This window comes from Manacus vitellinus, unplaced genomic scaffold (assembly GCF_001715985.3).
Source record: "Manacus vitellinus isolate BGI_N305 unplaced genomic scaffold, ASM171598v3 scaffold_25_pilon, whole genome shotgun sequence".
Lineage (NCBI taxonomy): Eukaryota > Metazoa > Chordata > Aves > Passeriformes > Pipridae > Manacus > Manacus vitellinus.
The window spans coordinates 8,580,087-8,603,809 of NW_021939882.1; the positions used below are offsets into that span (position 1 = coordinate 8,580,087).

A 23,723-nucleotide genomic window follows, 5' to 3' on the forward strand; every position below is an offset into this window, starting at 1 on the left:
TCTTTCCAAATTCAAATTACAGAAGATTTGGGGGTTTTGTGGGGCTTTTTTCACCACCCCCCCCCCCCAAATACTAATTATTTATGTTCCACCCACAGCACAGTGCAGAAAGAGTCATGTAATTTTCTTGCCATTGAAACCACGTGTTTCTTACATCAGTGTCAGGTGTCTGAAGGCAGAGAGCCCCTTTGGCACAGCAGGCAGATGATTTCCTTCCAAGTATCTGAAAAAAGTCAGATTTGACAATTACACAAACACATACTAACAAGAACTTGTGTCACTCAATCGGCACCATGAATGAGGAAAATATAAAGTCAGTCACTAATGAAATTACCTTTGATTCATTGCTTTGGAACTCTAGCAGTTTTCCCTTTATAAGTGAATTACCCCACATGCAAAGCACGACAGCAGCTTATTGATTTATTTTATTTGTTTTAAGACTTGGAAGCGAATAAAGGATCTCTGGCCTACAGCAAACAGAAATGACCATTTGGTTCTCCTATGACAGCAACTGAAGGAAGGGAGAAAAATTGCATGGCTTGTGCCCTGAACTTAAAGTTACCTTTAACAAGTTCGTGTAACAGCACTGACTGCTCCCTGACCCTGTCAGGAAAGGTTTGCCTTGTGAGGGTAAATTCCTTGTACAGCCAGAAAGGGAAGAGGAGCTGCACTGCCACATCTCTGTGCTGCAAAAAGTCCCACTTATTCCAGTGTCAACAGAAACATCCACAAGTTTGATGCCACATCCATCACAGCAATTCTGTCTATGGCACATACACCCTCCTCACCTTTCCTGTTCACAGTGTGCTGGTACAGGAGGAAAACTTGGTGTAAATTCAAGACTAAAGACCAAGCTCTCTTTGAATAGAGGTTCCTCCTACAGGCACTAAGTGTGTTTAATAAAATATCTTGTGTTTCCAGCATGAAAGTTGTTTGAGACACCATTGATTATGTCTCTATGTATTTACATGCACAGTAGGGCTAAAGCCTTGGAGATAATCCCATGTCCTCAGACAGGCATATAGGACCTGCATTTTGCAGTTTTTCTCCACTGAAGAAACACCATCAGTGAGTAACCAAGAGAAAAACCCTGAACAAATACAACACTTTCAAAAAGTTTGCCCAGAAGAGAGCATGGGTACTCCAGACTCCACAGCTGACCTGTGGTAGCAATTGGGTGTGGGGGGTTCCTGTTTATTACAATAAACTAGAGACAGAGCTGGAGTTTTTTTCCTTAACTTTGGCTTTTGGGTGAAACTGCATCCCTGGAGGATATCAAAGGGATAAGTCTCCAGTGGAGAGTGACTGCTGTGGTGCCATGGCACTGCCAAGGGCATCCTCCAGATGTGCCAGAAGCCACATCTACCTGGGAAACAAAACTAAGCTTCTCAGAAAGCACCGTGTAGGAGGAAGGGATTTTTCCCTCACAGGTGGGGATAAAAGATGAAATGATATTTCCCTTCCTTGCAAGATACATTGTGGGATTTTTTCCAAGATAGACAGACAATGCAATTGATGTGGCATGTTTTGAAATATAATCAAGTGTAGCCAGGAAATGCAGCCCACAGACATCAGAACACTTAATGTGCTGCCTCTGCTGCTGAAAACAGAATCTGATAATTATGTTAAGAATTTTTATTCCACACATACAATTTCCTTTTCTTTGGCAACAGACCTCCTTATTCTACTTTTACTACAGCAAACAACAATTATAATAGATTATTATTGTGCTGTATGTTCCCCCTCTACATTAACTGTAACAACACAGAGATACTTGTGTAAACTAAATCCAAGAAAATTTTCCCACAAACTTTATTTTTACATCATTTAAAAATAAAAGCCTATAAACACTAACAGAATTTCTTGCATAATACATTTTATAACTGTCACATCATTTCCCCCCCCTTCTATTTCAGCATAACACCCTCTCACCCTTTGCTGCTGCTTCAGATCTCTTTTCAACTGAACTTCTCCAGCTGAACTACTCCAACCAGCCTCACAGTTATCCCTCCTGCCCGTGCACAGGATGCCATCAGGCAGAGTTACCTTAGCTCATGCACTGCAGCTCTCCTAATTCCTGCCAGGATTAGGCTGGGCAAGGCAGGACTACTGGCTTCTGGACTTTTTCACCAAAAGCAAATTTCTTTCTCAATGAAAAAAGCCTACTGCACAAATTAATCTCTCCACTGACAATGATCTGAGTGACAGAGTTGCACATCCAACAGTTAAAATCAGGGACAGTTGCTCTGCTGACAAAGATTGTCACCAACCAGAGTATGGGTTCGTTGTGCCTCACTCACACCTCCCATGGACATCCACAGTCAGCAAGTGTAAAGCCACTTGCTCCATTTTGGCTAAATTTGTCATAAATTATTTTGAAACCAGAGTTCTCTGGTGAACTCACACCATAAATTGTTATGTAGATCCTCAGATCAGCCCCATGTGTTACTGTTTAACCAGGGCAAGCCATGTCTCATTCCCCCAGTCACGCTCTGCTATGGACGCAGCAAGTCACGGGGAGCCTGTGCCTTCTCCTTCATCCCAGAAAAGCACAATTCCCAAACCCATGCAAGAGGAGAGGTCAAGGTTCCAGCCTTTATTTCAAATGCAAAATCCAAAGGATTTCCAAAGGAAATCAAAAGCAGGTCATGTATTATGTATTTGGAAGTTATATATGACTTTCGCTTAAGAAAGGAGACTCAGCTTTTGCAATATGTTGAAATCTTCAGAAACATATTTTCAGGATATTCTCTTGTTGATCTCAATAAGAAACAGCCTGCAATTTAAACAAACTGATGGTAGTGAGCCAAAGTTTTTTCCCTCCTATTTTGCTTTCAGCTGCAATCAAAAGTCAAGGGTGCACATTTTAATCCAGTTCTTTATGACTCAGACTAACATAGACATGCAGACCCCTGGAGTTAAACTCCTACAGAAGATCTGCTTTGAATAGCTCTGGATTTGCACTGCAGCAATTTGATGGTTATATAAATGTGCTAGCAGAAAACTGCAATACTTATACCAGTGGTATAGTTTCTGAACAAACACAATTTTACTCAGAAAAAGTACCAATAACACACTTTTCGTGCACACATAAGAACAATTCACCACTGTTAAACCTCTCACCACATTATCCAAAGCATGGCAGCAGTTTCTAAGCATTTCATTCTGAAAGCACATTTAAATGCAGAGAATTTGATTAAAAAAAAAAAAAACAAAACCAAAACAACAGAGCTTTTAGGGTATAAGAGCTTGCCAAGAATCAGGAGGATCTGAGCTGCAATATTTGAAGAAACCAATGGCTGCAAGTGAAGGTCCCTGTCAGAGCTGGGAGGTGCAGGGGCAGCAGCTCCCCACCTTGCTGGGTTGAACATGATGGATGGGGGCTGCAAAAGGGTTGGAAGTTGAACACAGTGAGTAACAGAATTATCCCTGAGGGTGAATGGGCAGAGAGAGTTACAAAAACTTGTATATGGGTACATATATACAAATAAAATACCACGTATGAAGCTAGAGACCCCCTGCCCAAACAAAACAAAATATCCATAAAAGAGGGATGTAGAGGGAAGATTACATTTTAAATTCTTTCCAGTCCTTAGCCAAAGGAAGATGATGTCCATGGCATCTGATATGCAAAGAAATTCTAGTATGAATGAAAAATCTATGTTTAATTTTAATGCTTGGAGTCAATTTATTAATATACAGAGTCAAGAGTGAGTGTCAGTTGCCTTAATACAGACACTGACTAGTACCCAAAACAACCTCATTTGCTTCCTGAAGTTTTTAGACTCTAGTTTAAATATCAGATTGGAAATTGGTTTTTTACCCTGTGAATGCTGCTGGGAATCCTCAAGTCTCAATGATGACAACAAGAAATTACCAAAGAAAAAAACTGAAAAAAACCAAACCAAACCAAAACAAAAACCCCACCAAAATATGTGTTCAGTTCTCACAGAAAGCCACCTCCCTCCTACCTGGAAAAGCTTCTTGGAAAACATGGCTGGAGATGGGTAAGTGGCCAGGATGGCTGGCACTGTGGGAATGGCCCCAGGGCTCCTCCAGCACCTTTCACACACACTAACATTGCACATAAAAAATTTAAAGCTATGCATAAAAGATGACAGCTGTTCTTTTTCCAACTGGTCTATTTTTGTACTGAAACCACTTGGATTGGAGGTGATATAACCAGCACAAGGTGCCAAAGCATCATGTAACAATTTGAATCACTTGGACTCCTTTTTGTACTGAAATGTCTACTCAGCCATAAAGTCAAGCTCACAGTGGCAATCTGTGCTAAGAGAAGAAACTGGAGAGAGAAAAATCAGTTCTCAGGCAGTAATTGAAAAGGCACAAAGCCTTCCCTTTAATTTCCTTATTTATTTCATATAGAATGCTACATCACACAAAAAAAAGATGATGTTTGACAGTCTTATGAAGCTATAAAATTAAGTTACACTCTGAAATTTTTTGATGCAGATACCAAATATCCTAACATTTTGAGTCAAGTTTAAGGTCCTAAAAACAGTGATCTAGAAAAGAATTGGGCTGTGAAAGATGAAACATCCACAAAGCATGACTTTTAAGAGCTTCAATTACAGTTTCTTGAGAAGAACCGAAATTCAAGTGTGGATCTGGGTATGAATCTGGACCTTGAACTTTCTTAAGCTGTGGCAAATTTGGACTCCAGATTTTGCTGTATTTGCTGTACAGATCACAACCTACATATCTGACACACAGAAACACAGGGGTGTTTGAGGAAAGTGGAGGCTCTAAAGTTAAACATACTTTTAGTCTCTATTAGTGCTAATGTCACATTTCTCATATTTACTCAAACTTCACCAGTCACTGAACATGTTATTTGATAGTATTGCTACCATTTACTTTTTCTAAACTATCAGATTTGAAATGCAGATTAAGTCCTGTATTTCATCTGTAACTAAAATACCCTCTACAGAGCTATCCCTTCTCTCAACAGGAGAATCTCCCTCCACACAGAATTAAGCAGGGTGTAAAACCTCTCGTGACACAGGACCAGGTAAGCCTAAGCTTTGATCTAAATTGTTTCTCTCCTTATTATCACAGGAAAATTCACTGAAGCCCTTGTTAAGGGTCAGTGTGTAAAACAGTGGATTTCCAGACAAGCATTTGCATTCTCAAGCAGATGATTTTCATCAGATATCTCACTCCAGAGCTTCCCTTTGATCAGCAGCAACACAGGCTAACTGAAAAATGGTACTAAACTCTTACAACATTCTACATGTATCATAACTAACTGCTCTGAGAATATTTATGGCACCAGTTTGCATGGTCCAGTACAAGCCACTGTTTTTAGTCACAAGTCAAAAGAAATCACAAGCGCCTCTGGAGATGGAAAGGAAGGCTGAGATTGGTGGTAAATACCTCCAGGTAGACATGAAAACTGATGTGTCAAGCACAGAAACCTTCCCTTCCAAGAACAAGAAACAGAAATAGGAGAGGGAAGGTTTGTGAGGAGAGAAAGAGAAATGGCCAAAGTAACGCAAATATTAGTATGTACTAATATAAATGGAAAGAAAAACAATCACTAACAATGATCTATGGATGCAGGTTTTCCTAACAATCCCACCAGTGCAATCCTATAGCTCAGTGTCATGACAACATTTGGAGCCTAGAGATGACATGATGAGTATATATTTATTCTAAAACACACCACACTCATTATGTTACAGCTTGTGCACACGCCGTCCACATAATTGCCTCCAATGTTTTTCCCCAGTGCAAAATATTATTTGCTGTAGGTCCATAAAAGCAGCTGGATGCTGTCAGATAAGACTTTATTAGAAATAGACTATACTTTTGTGGAAGAAAAGAAAAAAAACCTAGTGTTCACACACTGAGGTAATACATAAAAGGAAAAAGAGCATGGGAAACTTGGTTCAAACAGATTTGGGAAAAAAAAGTAGAAGAAAAGGAAAGCCTAAAACACTAAGCAGCAGTGAGGTGAAGTTCCAAACCAGTTCACTGTATGAACGTTTTACTTCTGAACATCTGGACCAGAAAACTGAGTATGGCCAAAAAACCCAAGGCTTCTCTTCAGGGCAAATAGTGAGGGGAAAAAATGCAGGCAGTTTGTAAATATACAGCAAAGGAATTTGCAAGAAACAACAAATTATTTTCGTATTCCCAAGAAGCTGGAAGAAAGCTTGCCCACGATGATGGGGTTTTGTGAAGGACTAAATGGGAATTAGAAATTTCTTGCATCATCATTCCTCTGAAAAGCCAGGAGACTTAGTGATCTTTTCAACTCTGTTCTAGATGGAAGCCTTCCCTGCCAAGGTAATCCCTCCTCCCAAGGGTGGTACAAACCAAACATAGGGATGTCTCCTGTCATTCCAAGCTCTAAATATGAAGGAGATAATGGTTTTCACATGTCTTGTCTACATATACATCCAAACCAGAAACTCTGGAAAAAAGCAGGAAGGAGTGAGCCTGTGTCTCCAGTCCACCATGCAATAAAACTTTGCTGGTGATCTTTTTTGCTGAGCTTAGGTACAGTGAAATTTGACCCAGAAAGGGTAACATTTTCCCTGTGTGCCTGTGCAAGAGATATGTTCAGGTTTGCACATTGCTATTTAATAGCTGTTACAAGGAAAGGATTCCTGTTTTAAGACCATTTTAAGACCTCTAAAAGAATTTAAAAGAACTTCTGAGAAGGCTGTATTCAGCCACAACAGACTGGTTTAACTAGATACGTGGCAGCTCTTTTCCCCTAAGCCATGTTGTATAAAACCACTGCAGTTAAATAAAAAAGCACTGCAATTCATGTGCCTGGTAAATGAACACGGCAATAGTGGAAGTTTATGAATGTCAGGCTGGTGCATTCAGAAAAGCTGCACTAAAATGCTCCCCTGAATCCTATCCCTGCTCAGGTCTCCTGCAGGGAGGGGGCTGTGGGCTGCCAGGACAAGAGGGTTTTCATGTCCTTGTTGTCCCCTTGTCACCACCTCTGTCCTCGATGACCATGGAGTTGGGCAAGTGCCTGGTGGGAGCCCAGGACACTGCCCAAGGGTCTTGGATGTGGGAGTGAGGAAGGAGAGTGGGGGCAGTGGTAACAAGGGAAGGGTTTTTAGTGTCTCTGAGCACCTCTGAGGGCTGTACCAGTGAGGAAGGTGAAGGCAGCCCTGCCCTGGAGGTTGCTGTGGCTCCCTCTAGACATCCAACAGCACTGAGATCTTCTGCAACAGGTACCTCAGCACCATTCTGGTTTCAAGTGCTAAACAGTCATCCACTGCCACCACAGAAACAAAACAGCTTCTAGAGGATACTCCAGGCTTAGGAGACAGTTCAAGGGATCTACGAGTGCCCTAAGGAAATGGGGGTATTTTACTTATTTATTTTATGGAGTGTTAATATATCGAAAAAGATAACTCTCTTTCACCCTGGGCCCAGAAAGTTAATGGGTTCTCTCTGCCAGGTTCCAGCTGCCCTGGAAATGAGGCAAGAGGTGGAGTTGCACAGGGGATACTGTTTATCACAGCAACAATGGCAATTCTCAAACACAGAACAATTAAAATGTGTAAGTTCACACTGGTAACTTGGAACCTGCACGATATAGTCCTTTCTAGATGATGGGCAACATCTTTATCTCAATCTGGATGCAGAAGAGAGGCAAGTAAGATTGATTATTTGTTATTTACGTATTTCATTCTTGTCACAGTTTCCATGAACACATAAAATTTCTTGCTTCAGTACCTGCAGCCCATCTTTTGGTATAGATACAAATAAGGAGCTCAATTTTTGTTGGTTGAGAGTGAGATCAGGATTGAATTTTGAGACAGCTGGGACAGATTCAAGGTTATATTTGCAGATCATGAAATATTCAGAGCCAGGCAGTCCATGGCTGACAGTGTTCTGCTGACACATTTCTGGATGGAAAGCAGAAAGCTGCACTAGAGTTTTGCACAGCCAAGAGGTTCCTACTGAAGAAGACAGTCACGTAAACTCCTATGAACTCAAACTGCTCAGTTCCAGGCTATCGCCTCATTTGCCAAGAAACAGTTAAGAAATATAGCAGTTTTCAAGAATGTGAGATTAATTTCACTCTTTTTGTGAAAGTTACGTTGTCAGTGTATCAGATAATATCAGTAAAACTCAATATGCAAAATTCAAACATAAAAATTCCTCGGTGTGGCAGTGGAAATAAAAGTAACATCTGTGACATCTCAGTGTTGGCAAGTCCCATTTGAATGCAATGAAACCTGAACAAGAGCAGAGCAGAAACCACCTTGCAGGCTTCTTACCACTGATGGCAATATATAAGAGAATACAGGCCAGGATGTGGCTTTTAATGCAAACCACTATTAACCATGCCCTGGTCAATGGTGTTCCAAGGATGTATTCATTAATGCAAAATTTCCATGTTAATTTGAGTTACCACAAGCACATCCAGTACCCTTCTCATTCAGCAACAGTATTTGACTACAAGACTGGTAAAAACAGTGTAAAACCCATTGTCCCACTGTGAAGGGAGTAAAAATAATCCTAGATACTAGAAAATAGCAGAATTAGATTTTAATTCATTACAAAATTCACTGAACATACAACTAACTCAACCAATTATTTTCACATAGCAATGTTGATGAGATTGTAACAAGTTTCAGTAACGACTCACCTGGGATAGATTTGAATATGGGCCTAAAGGGGAAAAGCTCAGTATTTCTACTGCCAACTGTTTAAGCCAAGCAGTTCCACCAGTGTTATTTTCTTTCCATGGAAAGAAAATCCAGTATAAAGTAGATGAAAAGACAACAAGGAAGATGGTTCTCAACTAGGATGAATTTACTTTACCATATAATCTAATTGTCTGTTATTTTAGCCATTTCATGAGGTTTGGAGAAAAGAATTCCTTGTTTCAATCACCAGCTTTCTTTTTCCTTTTTTTTTTTTTTTAATCTCCTCAGAGGATAATTAGCTCACAGCTGCGTAACTCAGGAACTTATTTCCATCATCCCTTCAAACTGCCTGTTGTGAGCTTGGGCTTTGCAGAAGTGCTACAGGATTACTTGATACTAATATATGCATTTGTTCCCTAGACCCAGAATTAATGGGTACAAGGACAGATAAACCCTGTTCCCATTACAGAGCAATTTATTCAGTCAAGGGACAAATAAGGACAGAAATTATGGTCAGAACATATGGGAAGCACCAAAGCACAAAATCACTGAAGTCAAAGGCAAACCCCCCAGGGACCTCCAAAGCCTCCCTATGATGTAATTTCACGAACTTCTGATGAAAGGGGCGAGGGAAAAGGTAACTCACAGCTCAGTCACGTCCTTGGGAATCCCTTTGGGCAACATCCGCAGCCCTTTGTTGCTGCAGCGAACCACGGAGTCCACACAGGTACACTGGGAAGGACAAGGAGGTGAAAGCAAGCAGCTGCTCTCATCATTACCTGCACAGGGAGAGAGGTGGAGTACGAGGAAGTGAGTTTTCCAGCCCAAATCAGGCTCTTTGGAGATAAAGCCACTGACAAGGACCAAGGAGGGACACCCCTGAATCCATGGGAACCATCGCGACATTTTAAAGTAGATCCAGCGCTTTGGGTCAGCCTTCATACAGGTTCTTCAGGCAACATGACCAGTTCACAAACTGAATAGCCATACTCTTAAGGAGAATCTACTTTGTAATTCTGCAAACTGCAGCCAAATCAGTCCTGTGAATCCCAAATCCTTCCCCCACCCACAATGTCCCAGAGGAAATGGAGAACTTAACCATTAATTTAATGAATTACGACGAATTTAAGACCATCATTTAAGATGCCCTTAAATTCATCTACATGATATTCACTACCTACCCTGCTTTAGGAAGACTTTTTTAAAATTCAGCTTTTAGATGTTTATTTTTTATTTTTTGAAGTCAGCCTGGCACTTTGTTTATCATCTGAATTGTAAAGCCTCATTGTTTTTGACAGCGATAGCCAGGCAAAATACAACGTGAAGCAGAATACTCCCAACTGCTGGCAATCCATCTGTGCACACATAAAAATACCTACTTTCTCCAAAAGCGGTTTCAAAGGTCCATAAACAGCAGATTAACTCTTTTAATTGAAGAACAATAGGGTTTCTGCAGAAGAAACCCGGCTCTTTGAAGCTAAGAACATTAAAGCATGGATTTTCCCCAAAAGCAACAGGCTTTGCAAAACATAAGGCACATGCACGGTGCAGGATCACGATGCACACGAAAGGAAACACTTAGTGGCACATTCCTGGGACGACAGGGAGAGGAAGCACAGGACTGTGTGTGAGCACAGGCAGCCCGGGCTGCCCAGCACAGACACAGAGCACACAGCCTGCCCTTGTTGTGTGCTGCCTGGCTCTGCCTTTTAACTGATGCAAGGACTAATTGAGGCAGATCTGTTCCTTTCTTCTCTCTGCTGGAGGCACCCACAAGCACTGAGATTAAAGAATAAGACTGGAAGCCCTGATATAAGATAACAGGATGACCCTGAACTGCACGGGTAGGGAATCATTTGCATTCAGAGGGCTGGGGAGGCACCACCAGCCTACAGAGGAATAGGGAAGACTGCCTTTTTTTAAATTTTTTTTAACTTTTCTCCCCAGCTGAGCTTAATGACTGGAAACAAAATTCAAAGTCCTTCACAAACCTGCAGAAAGAGCACGTTTTTTCAGCATATTTAATTTTCCCCTGTGTTCTGCATTTCACACCCTGCCACCACCTACCTTTCATTCCCCAGGGCTCTGAGTGACTGAATGACAGAGAAAGATCCCATGTGTGGAATGACACCTTGTGCACAAGGATTTTTCTTTTTTTCTCCCAAGTGTAAAATGTCATTTTGGGGACCGGGATTTTTTTTTTTTTCCTCCCAAACTAAAAGTAAATGATTCTTTAATGACTAAACTTGAGTCCCTTGAGCTCTGAGCCCAAGTACCTGGGCCTGTTGCCAGATTGCTCACTAGGACAGGAATTAATTTTTACTCTTAGTAGGAAACTTCTATCACTTTTATGGTCTCTTTAGAGCTATGACTAACTGCAGCTCCAGCCTATCTGGTCTTAACATGCTACAAGTCAAGTTAGCAGTGCAGTCATCAGGCAATTTTCTCCTTACTATTTTCTTTAAAATCTGCTTGATCAGAAGTCAAAAAAACTACCTGGAAAATGAAAGAAATGTCAGGATATTTTCTTTTAAATATAGACCCAACAAAGTATTAAGCATCACTGAGTCATTTAAAATATTATAAAAGTTTTTTTTTTAATTCCCTGTATTCATACCTATTACTGGTGACCCTGAACAGTGTCCAAAACTAAAAGACTTTCCAAACAAGCACCATTCCCATTGGCTTCAGAGTGTTAACTAAGTGTATAAATAAGGAAGTGGAAGGAAGGCCCAGGATTATACACAGGATTAGATAAAGCAGAACATTTGTCTATAGTAAATTCATTTTTATATTTAGGTGCAAATAGTATAAATTCAGTAACTGGAAACCAAGAATAAAAATAAACTCCTGATAGAGAACAATGATCATCTCTAGGTGGCTGTCTTGTTCATCACTAAACTGAAATGTTTATCCTGCAGTACTATTTGACATGAAGGGACATTCTCACAGAGCTGCCAACATTATCACAAATGCCAAAATTAATTGGATTTTCTTACCGTCACAGGTGAAGTCCTGGACATCTACATCTTGGATTGGAATATCCTTTAAGAAAAAGGGTTTCAAGCAGCGTGGATTTCCACTGACAATTCTCTTCTTTCTCAGCCATTTTCCCAGCCAGGCCAAATGGCAGTTACAGTTAAAGGAGTTGGCCAGCAAATTACTGCAAGGGAACAAGACATGAGTGCATTAGAAATGAACATATAGAAATGCTGAAATAACTGCACAAAGATGAAGGGCTCCAAGTCCAAGCTCTTCCCTGCCATCTGTTTCTATGAGATCCCTCCTCCATCCTTCAGATCAGGGAAGTTCTGTGTAGGTTTTATACAAGGACTAGGATTGTAATTAATATCTAAATATATAGATATATTTATAAACCAAAGTACTTACTGTTTCACTTGTAAAAAAGAGGAAGCTGACTATGTTATGTACAGAGAAAGGGAGAACAAACAGCCTCTGTCTGAGGATGCCTCATGGAAGAAAAAATGAACTGTCAGAGCTTGTGTATGGAAAATGAAATATCTAAACTAACACTGATGGAATTTGCATGCCATGTATGAATATGTCTGAGAGTTTAATTATTTTGGTAGTACAGGAAGAAAGATGACAATGAAATTTCTTCAAATCAAGAATTTCTTTGAGACAAGAAATTATAAGGCCCAAGAAACAGGTACTACAAATGCAGGTGTAGTAGCTGAAGATCTTGTAAGCCTTCATTTGCAATGCACTTTCACAAACCTAAAGGATTTCAGCCAAGCAATTCCTTCAGAAAACAATAGTGCTGAAGACAAACACATATGGCTCCATTGAGGTGTGGCAGCAAGAAAACAAACCCAAACCAACTCCTACATTCTATAGGTTCTAGGTAAACTTCACAGAGCCACAATATGATTTACAGCTGCTCTTGGCACTGCAGAACAGCCCATTTCAATCACTGCTGTAATCACACACGTGGATCTATTGGACATTGTGGAGAAGGAGAACTGGGGGGAGCACAAAACTCAGCAGAATGTTCAGTAATAACAACACTGAACCTGCCTCAGGCTGAGCAGGATTCAAACCTGCCACAGAGAGGGGAGAAAACCAACAGGTTACACGGGAGCTTTCAGACAGAAGGTGCAGAGAAGCCCTGAAAGCACTACTCTAATTCTAGCTGCTTTCCTTCTGAATTGTTTCCCATTTTCTTTAAATCCATAATGGGAGCACATGCAGGATGCCTTGTGTATTTTCCACGCTGATCTGCTTTGGCATGAACAGAGCGCTCGAACCAAATGTCTGAACCGCCAACGCTGAGGGAGCCAACGAACACTTCAAAGGCCATTTGTTCCACTGGTGGAAGAGAGTGAGATCATGTTCACAGAACTACCTCCGTGACACAGATCCTGAGAATTAAATGAGCCACAATTGGAAACAAACAGCAGGTGTGTATAACCGGGTTTCTGGAATACCAGCAGCTCTGGGTTGTAAAGAACATTTTGCACATCCAGAGAGCATCTTACTGAGACATATCAAAAAGTTTCAGAAACATCCCACCATTTAATTGAGAAAATGCTCCAAAAATAGTAATTATCCTTGTCTAGAGAGGAGAGACTGCTTTGATTTAATGTGCTACTGCTTGCTAGCTGAGCAGCAGTAACTATCCACAAACCCTCATTTTCTTCTTGGTAAACACAGGTTAACATATGACCAAATTCATTAAATCCTTAGGTTAGAATTTGGATTATGCTTTTCTTAGGAAATAAGAAAGAAATAAATGGGTTGCTACACATAAAATTAATAAATAAGCAAATCTACTATTTTGGAATTCAAATAACTCCGGGCAAAAAAGAACAAATTTATCTTGTCAGCAATTGCACACGTCCTCCTGCTACTTTAGCAACATCTAAATTTCATCCTTTTCCAACTGCAGAGCAGTGATTTTTTTGCTTTAATGCAGTGTACATGTCTATACATAAATGTTCTTTCCATGGCAAATCCGTGATGCAACTTTTGATAAAAACATAAGATCAAGGCTCTCTTTAAAGTATCACATGGGAAAAGAGATTCCCTACCTGGCTTGAAATGTAAGGTCTGGAAAAGCTGATTATATGCAAAAGCTTTACTGTCCAACCTGGCTATTCAAGTGGAGTTCTCAAATCACCAACAGTAATGTCAGGCGGACAAACTGACGTAAAAATTCGTCATTAATAATCAGAGTTCCTACACATAAGATAGGGATTTAACCACTCAAAGAGAAATACAGCAATCAAACTTCTAGCAGAGATGTTGTACTATCATTAAATTCAAGAGTGTTTACTCAAGGACACAGACGTATTTTTAAAATCAAGGGGAAATAGAAGTCTTGACGAATAAAATATGCATATCCTACTACAAATGTCTCTTCAAAATTGCAAAGAAGCCATAGAATATTAACTATTTAAATGGATTCCAATGACCTGTTAAAAAAACATGCTGAAACACATTTGGATGTTTTTGAAATTAGGCTGGAAATATATTCTGGAATTCAGATTAAGTTTATCCTAGAACACTGGCATGTTATTCTGATGAACCAGTTATCATTCTGGTATTAGCTCCATGCACCTATTAGAATAATAATAATCCATGGAAAACCAGTTCTGCTTGCAAATATGTCCACTTGGCTGTGTAAGGACTGAAAGACATGACTGAACTCTCGGTATGCACAAGTGCAAGCACACTTCAAATTAAGATGCTACACTAGCGAGTTTGAGTAATAAAAAATAAAAACCTGCTATTTTTTTATCAATAACTTACAAAATAGATGTTCTTCCCCTATTGAAAACCATTAGTCAGGGTATTATTGTCAGAGCTGTCCGTGTTTTGAGAATATCAATGAGGCTGAGTCACAAAGAGTAAGAACAAAAGGAGCAATATTTTTTAGTGCTGTAAGTATGCCAATATAAAAATGGAAATGGAATTTTGCATGAATTTTTGGCTCATATCAAGAGCCAATAGATGTAAAAATAAAGTCATTACAATACCCAATTAACTCCCAGAGTGTGGGCTGAACAGGAAAAGCAGCCATACTATCAAACTTCAGCAGTGTTGTCATCTAATATATCCACCTACAACAGAGAACTGCTGGGAAATGAACACAGCTGAATTTTGCATTTATATGTGAAAAATCACTATAGCCTTAAACCAATGTCTAAAGAAGTCAAAAGCACACCTCTTCTGTCTGTAGATCAAATACAGAATGAAAATGTGTCAAAGAACAAACTTTTTCATCAAGAACCAACAGGATTACAAGTCAGTGCCAAAGCAATGCATTCTAATTAGCAGCAGCTTTAATTGCTCTTGCTGGAAAGTGCAACAATCTCTTTTCCACAGTTGAAAAAATAAGAAAATAGGCTATTAACAAAACATGACAAACACAATTCTATGCAAGACTTTTTACAGGCTGACTCAGAGAGTCCCAAGTACAAAAGGAATCATGGAAGGAAGCACAGAGACAACTGTACAAGGAGCAGGCACTGCCTGCAGCACAGTGAGAACAAGCTTTCAGCAAGTACCACTTGCCTTGACCAGTGACTTGAAAACAGTCAGTAAAAACAATCTGGTTGTTTTTCTCTTTGTGTCCATCAGTTTCAAGGAGACTTTTGGGATTACAAAATGTAAAATGGATGAAGAGTCTGTGTTCCTTATGCTGCATGGAGCTAATGCCAAAATGATAACTGATTTTCTGGTGAAAAGTTATAACAACAAAATGAAAAGTGTGAGCAACAAAGTAGCTGAGATTCAACACTTCTTTCTTCCCCCAAACATGATGGAGAATGCTTTCCAAAGCTGAAATGCAATAGCACCACTAGTTTATTTTGACTGGACAATTAGGCAGTATTTTCAGGACAGACAACTTCCATTAACAGCAACACCAGGGTCCCCACTCACAGCTGGAAACAAAGGGCAGACTTTCTTTCCATATTTATCAGTCTGCACTTTATTAAAATGGACACACTACAAAAAGCATTTAAAAGTACATAAGAAACATGGGACATACTCCAAAGGAGGAATGAGAAGTATAAGAGAATTAACAGAAAGCTTGGGTTGGGACTTTCAAATTCACATTCAGTAAGATTTGATTGTTTTGTGTTCTTCAGCTGTTCTAAAAATCCAGGCATTAGCTAGTAGATTTCTTCTGATATTTAACTAATTTAACTGAAATCCAAGAAAGCTGTTCTCACAAAATCAGACTCTACTGAAACTAAAGCAGCTTCAGGGAGCTGAAGTGTATGACAAGCTACATCTTTCTGAATCTGCAGAGGTTGTTTTATGTGAACTTCTACTGTACATTGCACTGGGCTATGACACAGCAAAACCCACAGTCATCCTGCCTGAGGCTGCCAACCTCCAAGTGTTTTCAGCCACTCCAGCTGAAGCAATTCAAATGTGTTTCTAAATCACACCTTGTATCCCCCAAACCTGGGACAAGGTTTTCTTTCCCTAAATAAGGTTTTCGATACAAACTGCAAGGTTGTCTTTTCAAAAGGGAAGCACAAAGTAACATCAGCATGCCATGTTCATGCCATAAAAAGATGACTTACATCGTAGACAAGGAGACCAATGTGCTGAAGGCTCCAGGGGTGATAGTGCTGATGTGATTGTCATAAAGAGAAAGGAGCCTCACTGAGCTCAGGCCAGCAAAGGTGTCGTTGTTTATACAGCTGATAGAGTTGCTCCTCAGCATCCTGCAAGGATTAAAACAGGGAATTAGGAACTACTGGGAGGGGGTATAATTTCAGGATAGGAGGTCCTTTACCAAGGGCATCAAAAGAGGCTTTGGAAAGCACTCTGTTTTTATTGACTGCTGAAGGAGAACACAGCCAGAGGAGGGCTAGATTCATGTAAGCATAGTCTCATGAACTTAAAACACATCTCTTCCACACAACATTAGAAGCTGATGGGGAGATCCATATCTGAATGCAGTATGTAATTACAGTTATGACTAGTGACAAACTTGAAATAAAAATTAAAGGCTCAATTTAGTAAATATCAAGAGTCAGGATAATCATAAGTCAGGATGTATTTCAGAATTCAATTGAGAAAGACTCCCAGAAGTGTGTGACAATAACAATATTAGTTGCATTATTTCTGCTACTATCATGGGTGCTTTTTGTAATCCACACTGCAAGGGTATGGAAGGGAACAGCACCCTCAGCAGAAATCAAGGAATAGCTTAGGAGAGATTCCCAGACCTAGCACAAGCTCTGAAATGTCATTATCATCATTAATTGAGAAGATGAAAAACAGTAATCATCCTATAAAATGATTTTTGCTCAGTGCTTGTACCAGATGAATCAGTGCTGTGTTTTGGAAGATACATCTCTCGGAGTTGTTATGGTAACAATGAACTCCACGATAGAGCCCAATTAATCTGAAAGACTGGACTATCTTGTTTCACTCCATTGCAAAAAAGGCTCGTGTGTATTTGTTACACTGTGTGCCAATCAATAGCTGGGTCTGTAAACACCACTGCACTGTTGTGATTTTCCTACTTAGGTGAGAAATTATTCAGTAATTAAAGCAAAAATCCACAAAATACACGCAGTTCATGCTGCTGTTCCAGTGAACTGATCCTCCAAATTGAGGAAGCTTAAACATCTTGGTATCAAATTCATGCAGCGGACAACAAAAACTCAGGCTCCCTGAGGAGTTTGGATTTAAATCTCAGATTGGTGTCTGCCAGTTGGGCATTTAAATGCTACATCAGAGATACCTAAAAATACCAAACAGAGATTAAACATGGCTGGGAAGAAACTCAGGGCCATCATGTTTGAGGGCTGAACATGAGGTTGCTGTTGCATTACTGCTCTCTGTGTACAGTCACCATCAGAGGCACTGCGGTCTCAGTAATTTTGGGATTGCAGCTGGGGTGAAACTGTGTCAGGAAAGACTCACAGGGCACAGAGACACACACCTGACAGTGGAGTACTAAACTGTCTGAAAGCCAAGTCGAGACCACAAGCTCTACAATGAACAGGCAGTAAATGAGGGAAGTAAAGTCCTCAGTAGGAAACACTTCCCCAACTCTGTAGGTAATGCAGAACTGCAAGATGGGAAGGCCAAATTTGGACACTAAAATACCTTGCACAGTGATTTATTACATTTCAGGAACATACAGTATTTTATAAAAACTGGACCATGACCCTCATGAATGTGGCCCCTTTGCAGCAGATTACTATTCTAATGCTGAAAGAAAGTCAATTAATGGATAGCAATATATGCCCCTCAAGCCAAACCCTTTGGTTTCATATCATGGTTCACCATGCACCGTGTGCCCTTCCTGAAAGAAAACTTATACTCACAGATCCTCATATCATGCTGTGTATATTTAGACTGCTTTATCAGCTGGGGGAAATGTAGGTCAGGTCAGCAGGATAGCTTGAATGTTAAGTATCTTTTTATTAAAAAATGCTGAATTTTGTTTAGGAGCACTGCCACGGGCTGCTTTATGGCATAAAAATTAATTTAATATCTATGGGCAGTATTTTCAAATCCCTTAGTAAAGTGCATACATTAAATTAAAGAACAGATGGCTGTAACCACAAAAAAAATGTTAAAGGAACAGCAAAAGTTCCATATTTGTCATTACAGACCAAAGTCCTTGAAATGAAACTTGAATATGTTTTTATGCTTGAGTAAGGGCTGAAGTAATTATGCCATACCTTGCAACATAAGAAGCATTTGTGGCTAATGAATAAATTGCAGATTTTAATTGCATTTTGATTCCTAGAGTCTATTTACTGACCTCACCTGGTCAGGTGCTTGCTTTCTAGAGCAGGGCAGACTATGCAAGAGAGGTACTTTTCACTTTAGAGTGAGTGCCTACTACCTCTGTCAGCTCCTAGCCCACTATGAGGCTTTTCAAAAGCAGATCAACAATTCCAATTTGGGTGGAGGAGGAGTGGGAGGATGGACTAAGAGAGAGCACACAGTCCCACGTGCCTTGTTTGCACAGGAAATAACAAAAGAGTAGAAGTATTAAATGATTACAAGTGCACACATTTGGCACACGCCAGGTTCACCATCATTTTGCTCTCAAAATCCTTGAAAATCTGTTTATTTCACAGAAATAGCAGATAAATCTCAAACCTGCCCAGAACTAGAAATATACTGCAGACTTCATAACCATGCTGCAAGACCCAGCAGCAGCACTTGTTGTCCAGTAACAGGTATTTCAGCAGGAATCACCGACCTCGAGCAGCCCCAGTGCACTTAGAAAGGAACAGAGACACATCTTTGCACTTACAAGGTCTTGAGCCCTGTGAGGCCTCTGAACATCCTCCCGTGCACTGATTCCAGCTGGTTCTCTGTCAGAATCAGTTCCTGCACTCCCGAAGCTCCATCAAATGCGCCTTCTCGGATCTCCTTGATCTTGTTGTTGCTGAGGTTTCTGGAAGGACACAACCAGTCACAATGAGAAAATGAGTGGTGTTTCATTCCAAACATACATCACCACACTGGAAGGAGGAGGAGAGGAGGAATTTGTGCCTTTTAGTGGTTATCTAAAGAGATAGGAGGAATTTGTGCCTTTTAGTGGTTATCTCAAGAGATATTCGTTCAGCAAGGAGAGTATCCGGAAACCACATCAAAAGCACAATTATATCAGATACATCAAGATAATTTAAATTAATGGAATTACCAGCTCTTTAGCACCTCATGTGGTTCTTTCTTATACATGTCTCTGAGATATAATAAGTGAGAGTTTCTAACATCTGATTCATGTCCATGAAGGTATGGACAAAGCCTGGGACTGTGTTCTCATCTGGCAAGGATCAGTTAATGTTACTACCATTGAAACAGTGTCACACATGGAAATGTGGACCACTTTTATTTAGTGCATCTGATAGAAATTCTAGTATGTGCACTCATGGACTCCCAGGCACTTAAATCAAACGCTGCCAGTCAAAATGAAATGAGTGTCACTTAATTGTCAATTCACAGCCACTGCAATACACAGCATTATTTTCTAAGTATTTACTCTGCCTATACCACCTCAAGATGTTTGCTTATAGATCAACATTGGAAAACTTTGATCTACAAAGTCAAATGAAGTTCTGCTGAAATGCAAAATTAATCTTTTGAATATTTCATATTTGTGAAAACCCCGGTGAACAGACAATTTCTGAATGATAAAAGTGCCATCAGGGATGCATAAAAATAAATGGCATTTAATTATTTAAAACATTTATATAGAAGGCCTTAAAGACATTAAAACTTTGGGCCTCAGTCCTTCAAGTATCGCCCATGATGTCCTGTATAGATTATGATGAATAATTCTATTTGTTCAGGTTTATGACAGGAAACACTACTCTTTGTTTCACTATGCACAACAAAAAAAGGGAAAGTGCAAGATATGTTCTTGCTCCCAAGAAGATGCCAAATTCCAAACCCATTATTCATACTGAATAGCACATTATTCCAGAAATGATCCCAGTACACACACAGCATGAGTAATAGTTTCAAAATCCAATTCCAGGTGATATAAAACAAATGACAAGGTATCAGATTAACACCTGGGCTACTCTGCTCAGAAGAACTGGGAACCTTGCTGGGATAAAAGTTGACAGAAGACATGGCAAGAGACAGCTTGGCCTCAGATAGAAATAATATGGGCCTTGCTCTTTGCAGAAGTCATCACTTAATAAAAAAAAAAAAGAAATTGAGTCTTGGAGATACGTTTCATGTGGGAAACTGGAGTACACTGGTTTATGTCTGCTGAATGACTGTCAGAGAGTGGGCCCTACAGCATGTGGCCCATCACCTCTTGTGCATTCTGTGATCAGAAAGAATAGGAGCACGCCAGCAATCAGCCAAAAATAACATAAAACCATACAGAAATACTTACATGCAGATTTTGCTTTCCAGAAGTTTAGTGCTTTGTGCTAACGCTCACATGAAGAGTTTATGTTCAGTGTCAGAGCAAGTCAAGGAAGGATATTCTGACATATGCATTTAATTTTGGGGCTCAGCTATTTCTCTGGTGGAAATGTTTATAGCTCAGCATCTCTTTTGAATGCTGGCATAAATAAATGCTCCCAGAGATCCCTTTCCTGGTAAAGATCATGCCACGATGCATATTTGCACAAAAATGAATGAATAAATAAGTAAATGTTTGAGGTGGGAAGAGAGGGCGAGTTACTTTATTAGACAGACTTTGACTTTCAAGTCACAGATTGCACACTGACCTACACTTGTAGTTATAAAGTTTTATCAGTTACTTTTTACCATCTAAAAGATATTTAGTTGCATATATTAAAACATGGGTGTGATTTTAATGGTCTATTAGATACTGAAGGCAAAAAAGAGTAAATCTTTGGAGACAAAAGCTGGTCACCATCTGCAAGGGAACTGGCACCTTAATACAATGCAAACCATCTGAATTTTAATTGCTGCCAAAGAACTTCTGCAGATAGGCAACTTCACTCCTTTGAGTTAATAATGCCTGATCCTTTCAGCAACACAAAACTGTCCAAAAATATGCCAGCAGTCTCAGGAGAAGCCAGTTATATATACCTTTCCCATGCAAGAGATTTGAAAGTCCAAGATTAAATGCTACGGTGAAATCAAAGTTGCAATGCAGAGGAAAGACAAGCTCTGCAATAATGAACAGGCAAAGATGACACTTCCCTGCAATCCTGCTTGGAGTGTTGTCAAAGCAGATGTTCTGCCAGCCTGGATTTTGTTATTTGTCTTCCTGAATTAAAGTTTCCCGTATCAGAATGCAACCAAAAAAAAAAAAAAAGGTAGATGACAACACTCATTCGCCAAAAAAAAAGTTTCCTCCTAAAGTCTGAACAGCTACAATAATAAACATGAGAAATCACACACTTTTAAGTCTAGAATGCCAGCAAAATAATCAGCTGGTACAAGGCTTGAAAAATGAAAGCACTGAAAACTTTACCTGCTCTGCAACTCAGAGACCTCTAATTCTGTCCCTCCCAGTCCTAAAAGAATCTTTCAAATGTGATCATCACATTTGACAAGGAATTGTTTCAGCAGAAAAAAGCTACTGACAGACTTAATAGCAAACTCCCACTTCTAGAAAAGCCCTATCCTCTTGCAACACTAAGCCTCTATAAGGAATTCTTCTTGAAATACTGGAAGACAATGGAAAAGAAACTGAGCTTTGAGATTCCTGCCCTCTGGAAGGACCCAAATGGGAGCCTATAGTCAACCTGGTCACTCAAGAAGGCTTTTTGTAAGGGCTCCCTGATTTACCCTGGTGATAACATTTAATCCTATTTCCAGACTTTTATTTTGGGCAAGAGGTCAAAATAAATTTTCAGAAAGCCTGGGTCTGCTTTATGGGGGGCTGTGAAAAGGAAATGAACAGATCAAGAAGCTATCAAGGTGACATTGTTCACACAGCTCACTTTTCAGTCAGATTTCGTTTAATTTATGGCTAAAGTTTATAATAATATTATTTCTGTTGATCTCATAACTTCAACACAGAACAAGCTGGATTCTATTCAGACTTAACAGAAGCAATCCTGCTGTACCTGCTGGGTTAATGTTAACATTCCAGGGTGCTGTTCACTGCTGAGTTACTGACACACCTTCCTATCCAGAGGACTGCAAAGGCTCTGCTTGGTCTCACCTCAAACCCTGTATTTTTATCATATAAACAGCCTGTTCCAAGTGGGATTTCCCTAGGATATTTCTGTCTGCTGGTGATGTGATTGGAATCTTCAAGTATTTGCTGGGAGGAAAAGCCCAGTGTTGTTGCATTCTTCAGGAGGATGCTGAGAAGGGAAGGTTTTACAGACTTTACCAACAGTCTGGCTGGTTTTTATAGTGTGAGCTGTTTTCAGAAGCAGGATGGCACTGAAAGCCTTAAATACTACAGAGAGACAGTGAACTGCACCCAGTGACACTCCTACAGTCATTCAGCAGAGCAGATTGATGGCCTCACTGACAGAAAAGGGAGGCGCATGATGAGCCCAAATGCCACGAACCACAACACACTCTGCAATATGATTTCCAGAAAATAAAGCCTGTTTCTGTGTAACAAGTGACAGCTGACTGCAACCTCATTTGCCACGGCAAAATTCACGCTTAGGGGAAAGAACAGCAGGTAACATCTTTTTCCAAGGACACAAACTACTTCTGCCTCCCTGAGAAACTTGAGATTCTGGTTTCAAAACTGACTTCATGTCTGCAAACTTTATCGAGATTCAATTTTATCTGACATGTAAAATGCTTCAAATCCTGGTCTGACACTGTCTGACACTCCATACAATTCAGTCCAGCAGAAATACTTACACATCAAACTTCCAAAGGCAATTACATACTAGAGGTGGGTTGGCAGTACCAGCTATTGCCAAGACAGCCTGACACTTCTTATTATAAGACCATATTATATGTTCACTTTGTAACTAAGTAAGACTTAACAGAATGAACTGCTAGATGACCCTTTCAGTTTTTGAGGTAAATATTTTTTATTGCTCTTGTTCTCAAAAAAAGAGGTCAGTCCCCTTTTTCCCCAGCACTGCATGAAGTGTGACAGTTCACCTTTCTATTTTGAATTTGAGCTCATTGCTGACTTTTTTTCCCCTGAAACAGTTGCTGGGATCTCAGTGGGAATGGTCAGTCCCATTGATTTCCTGTGAGCACAGGCAGGCTCTGGAGATGAGATGACATCTGGGGGCTGCAGCCTCTCTCTGTGGGTCAGCATCCCATTTCAGCCAGCAAGGGTATCTCTGCTCCCTCTGAGTTGGGTACCCAGGGGGTTTTGGAGCTTGAACCTGCCTGCTGTGGCCAGAAGACCCTTCCAGGCTTCCACTGCCATGGGAGCCCCCAAGCACTGGAGGGTTTTTTCTCTGAGTAACACGTTGAGGTGGTCCTAGGGAGTTGTGGGGTCCCCAGCATTTGCTTCATCCTGAATTTGGTACTTGCTGCAAGCAAAAGTCCAAACTTGTGGATGGTGATGTCTCCCCTCACTCTCCCCAATACGAGACCTTGCTGTGCTGAGTGAGAACATCTCCCACTGGAAACATAATCACCTGTGAAAGGCAGAAACTTCCAGCTCCCAGGGCTGGTCCTGGAGCCTTTCTACCT

General features: G+C 40.2%; 1 protein-coding gene across 1 annotated transcript in view; it reads right to left on the reverse strand.

Moving 5' to 3' along the window:
* Window positions 1–23,723, reverse strand: part of SLIT3 (slit guidance ligand 3) — a 475,112-nt gene that overhangs the window by 85,641 nt on the left and 365,748 nt on the right. The window contains exons 17-21 of the mRNA XM_008928306.3: window positions 18,913–19,056; window positions 16,208–16,351; window positions 11,648–11,811; window positions 9,295–9,427; window positions 155–223 (exon numbers count right to left, since the gene is read on the reverse strand). Of these exons, the coding sequence (XP_008926554.3) occupies window positions 155–223; window positions 9,295–9,427; window positions 11,648–11,811; window positions 16,208–16,351; window positions 18,913–19,056 (654 nt within the window). The remainder of the gene's footprint in view (window positions 1–154; window positions 224–9,294; window positions 9,428–11,647; window positions 11,812–16,207; window positions 16,352–18,912; window positions 19,057–23,723) is intronic.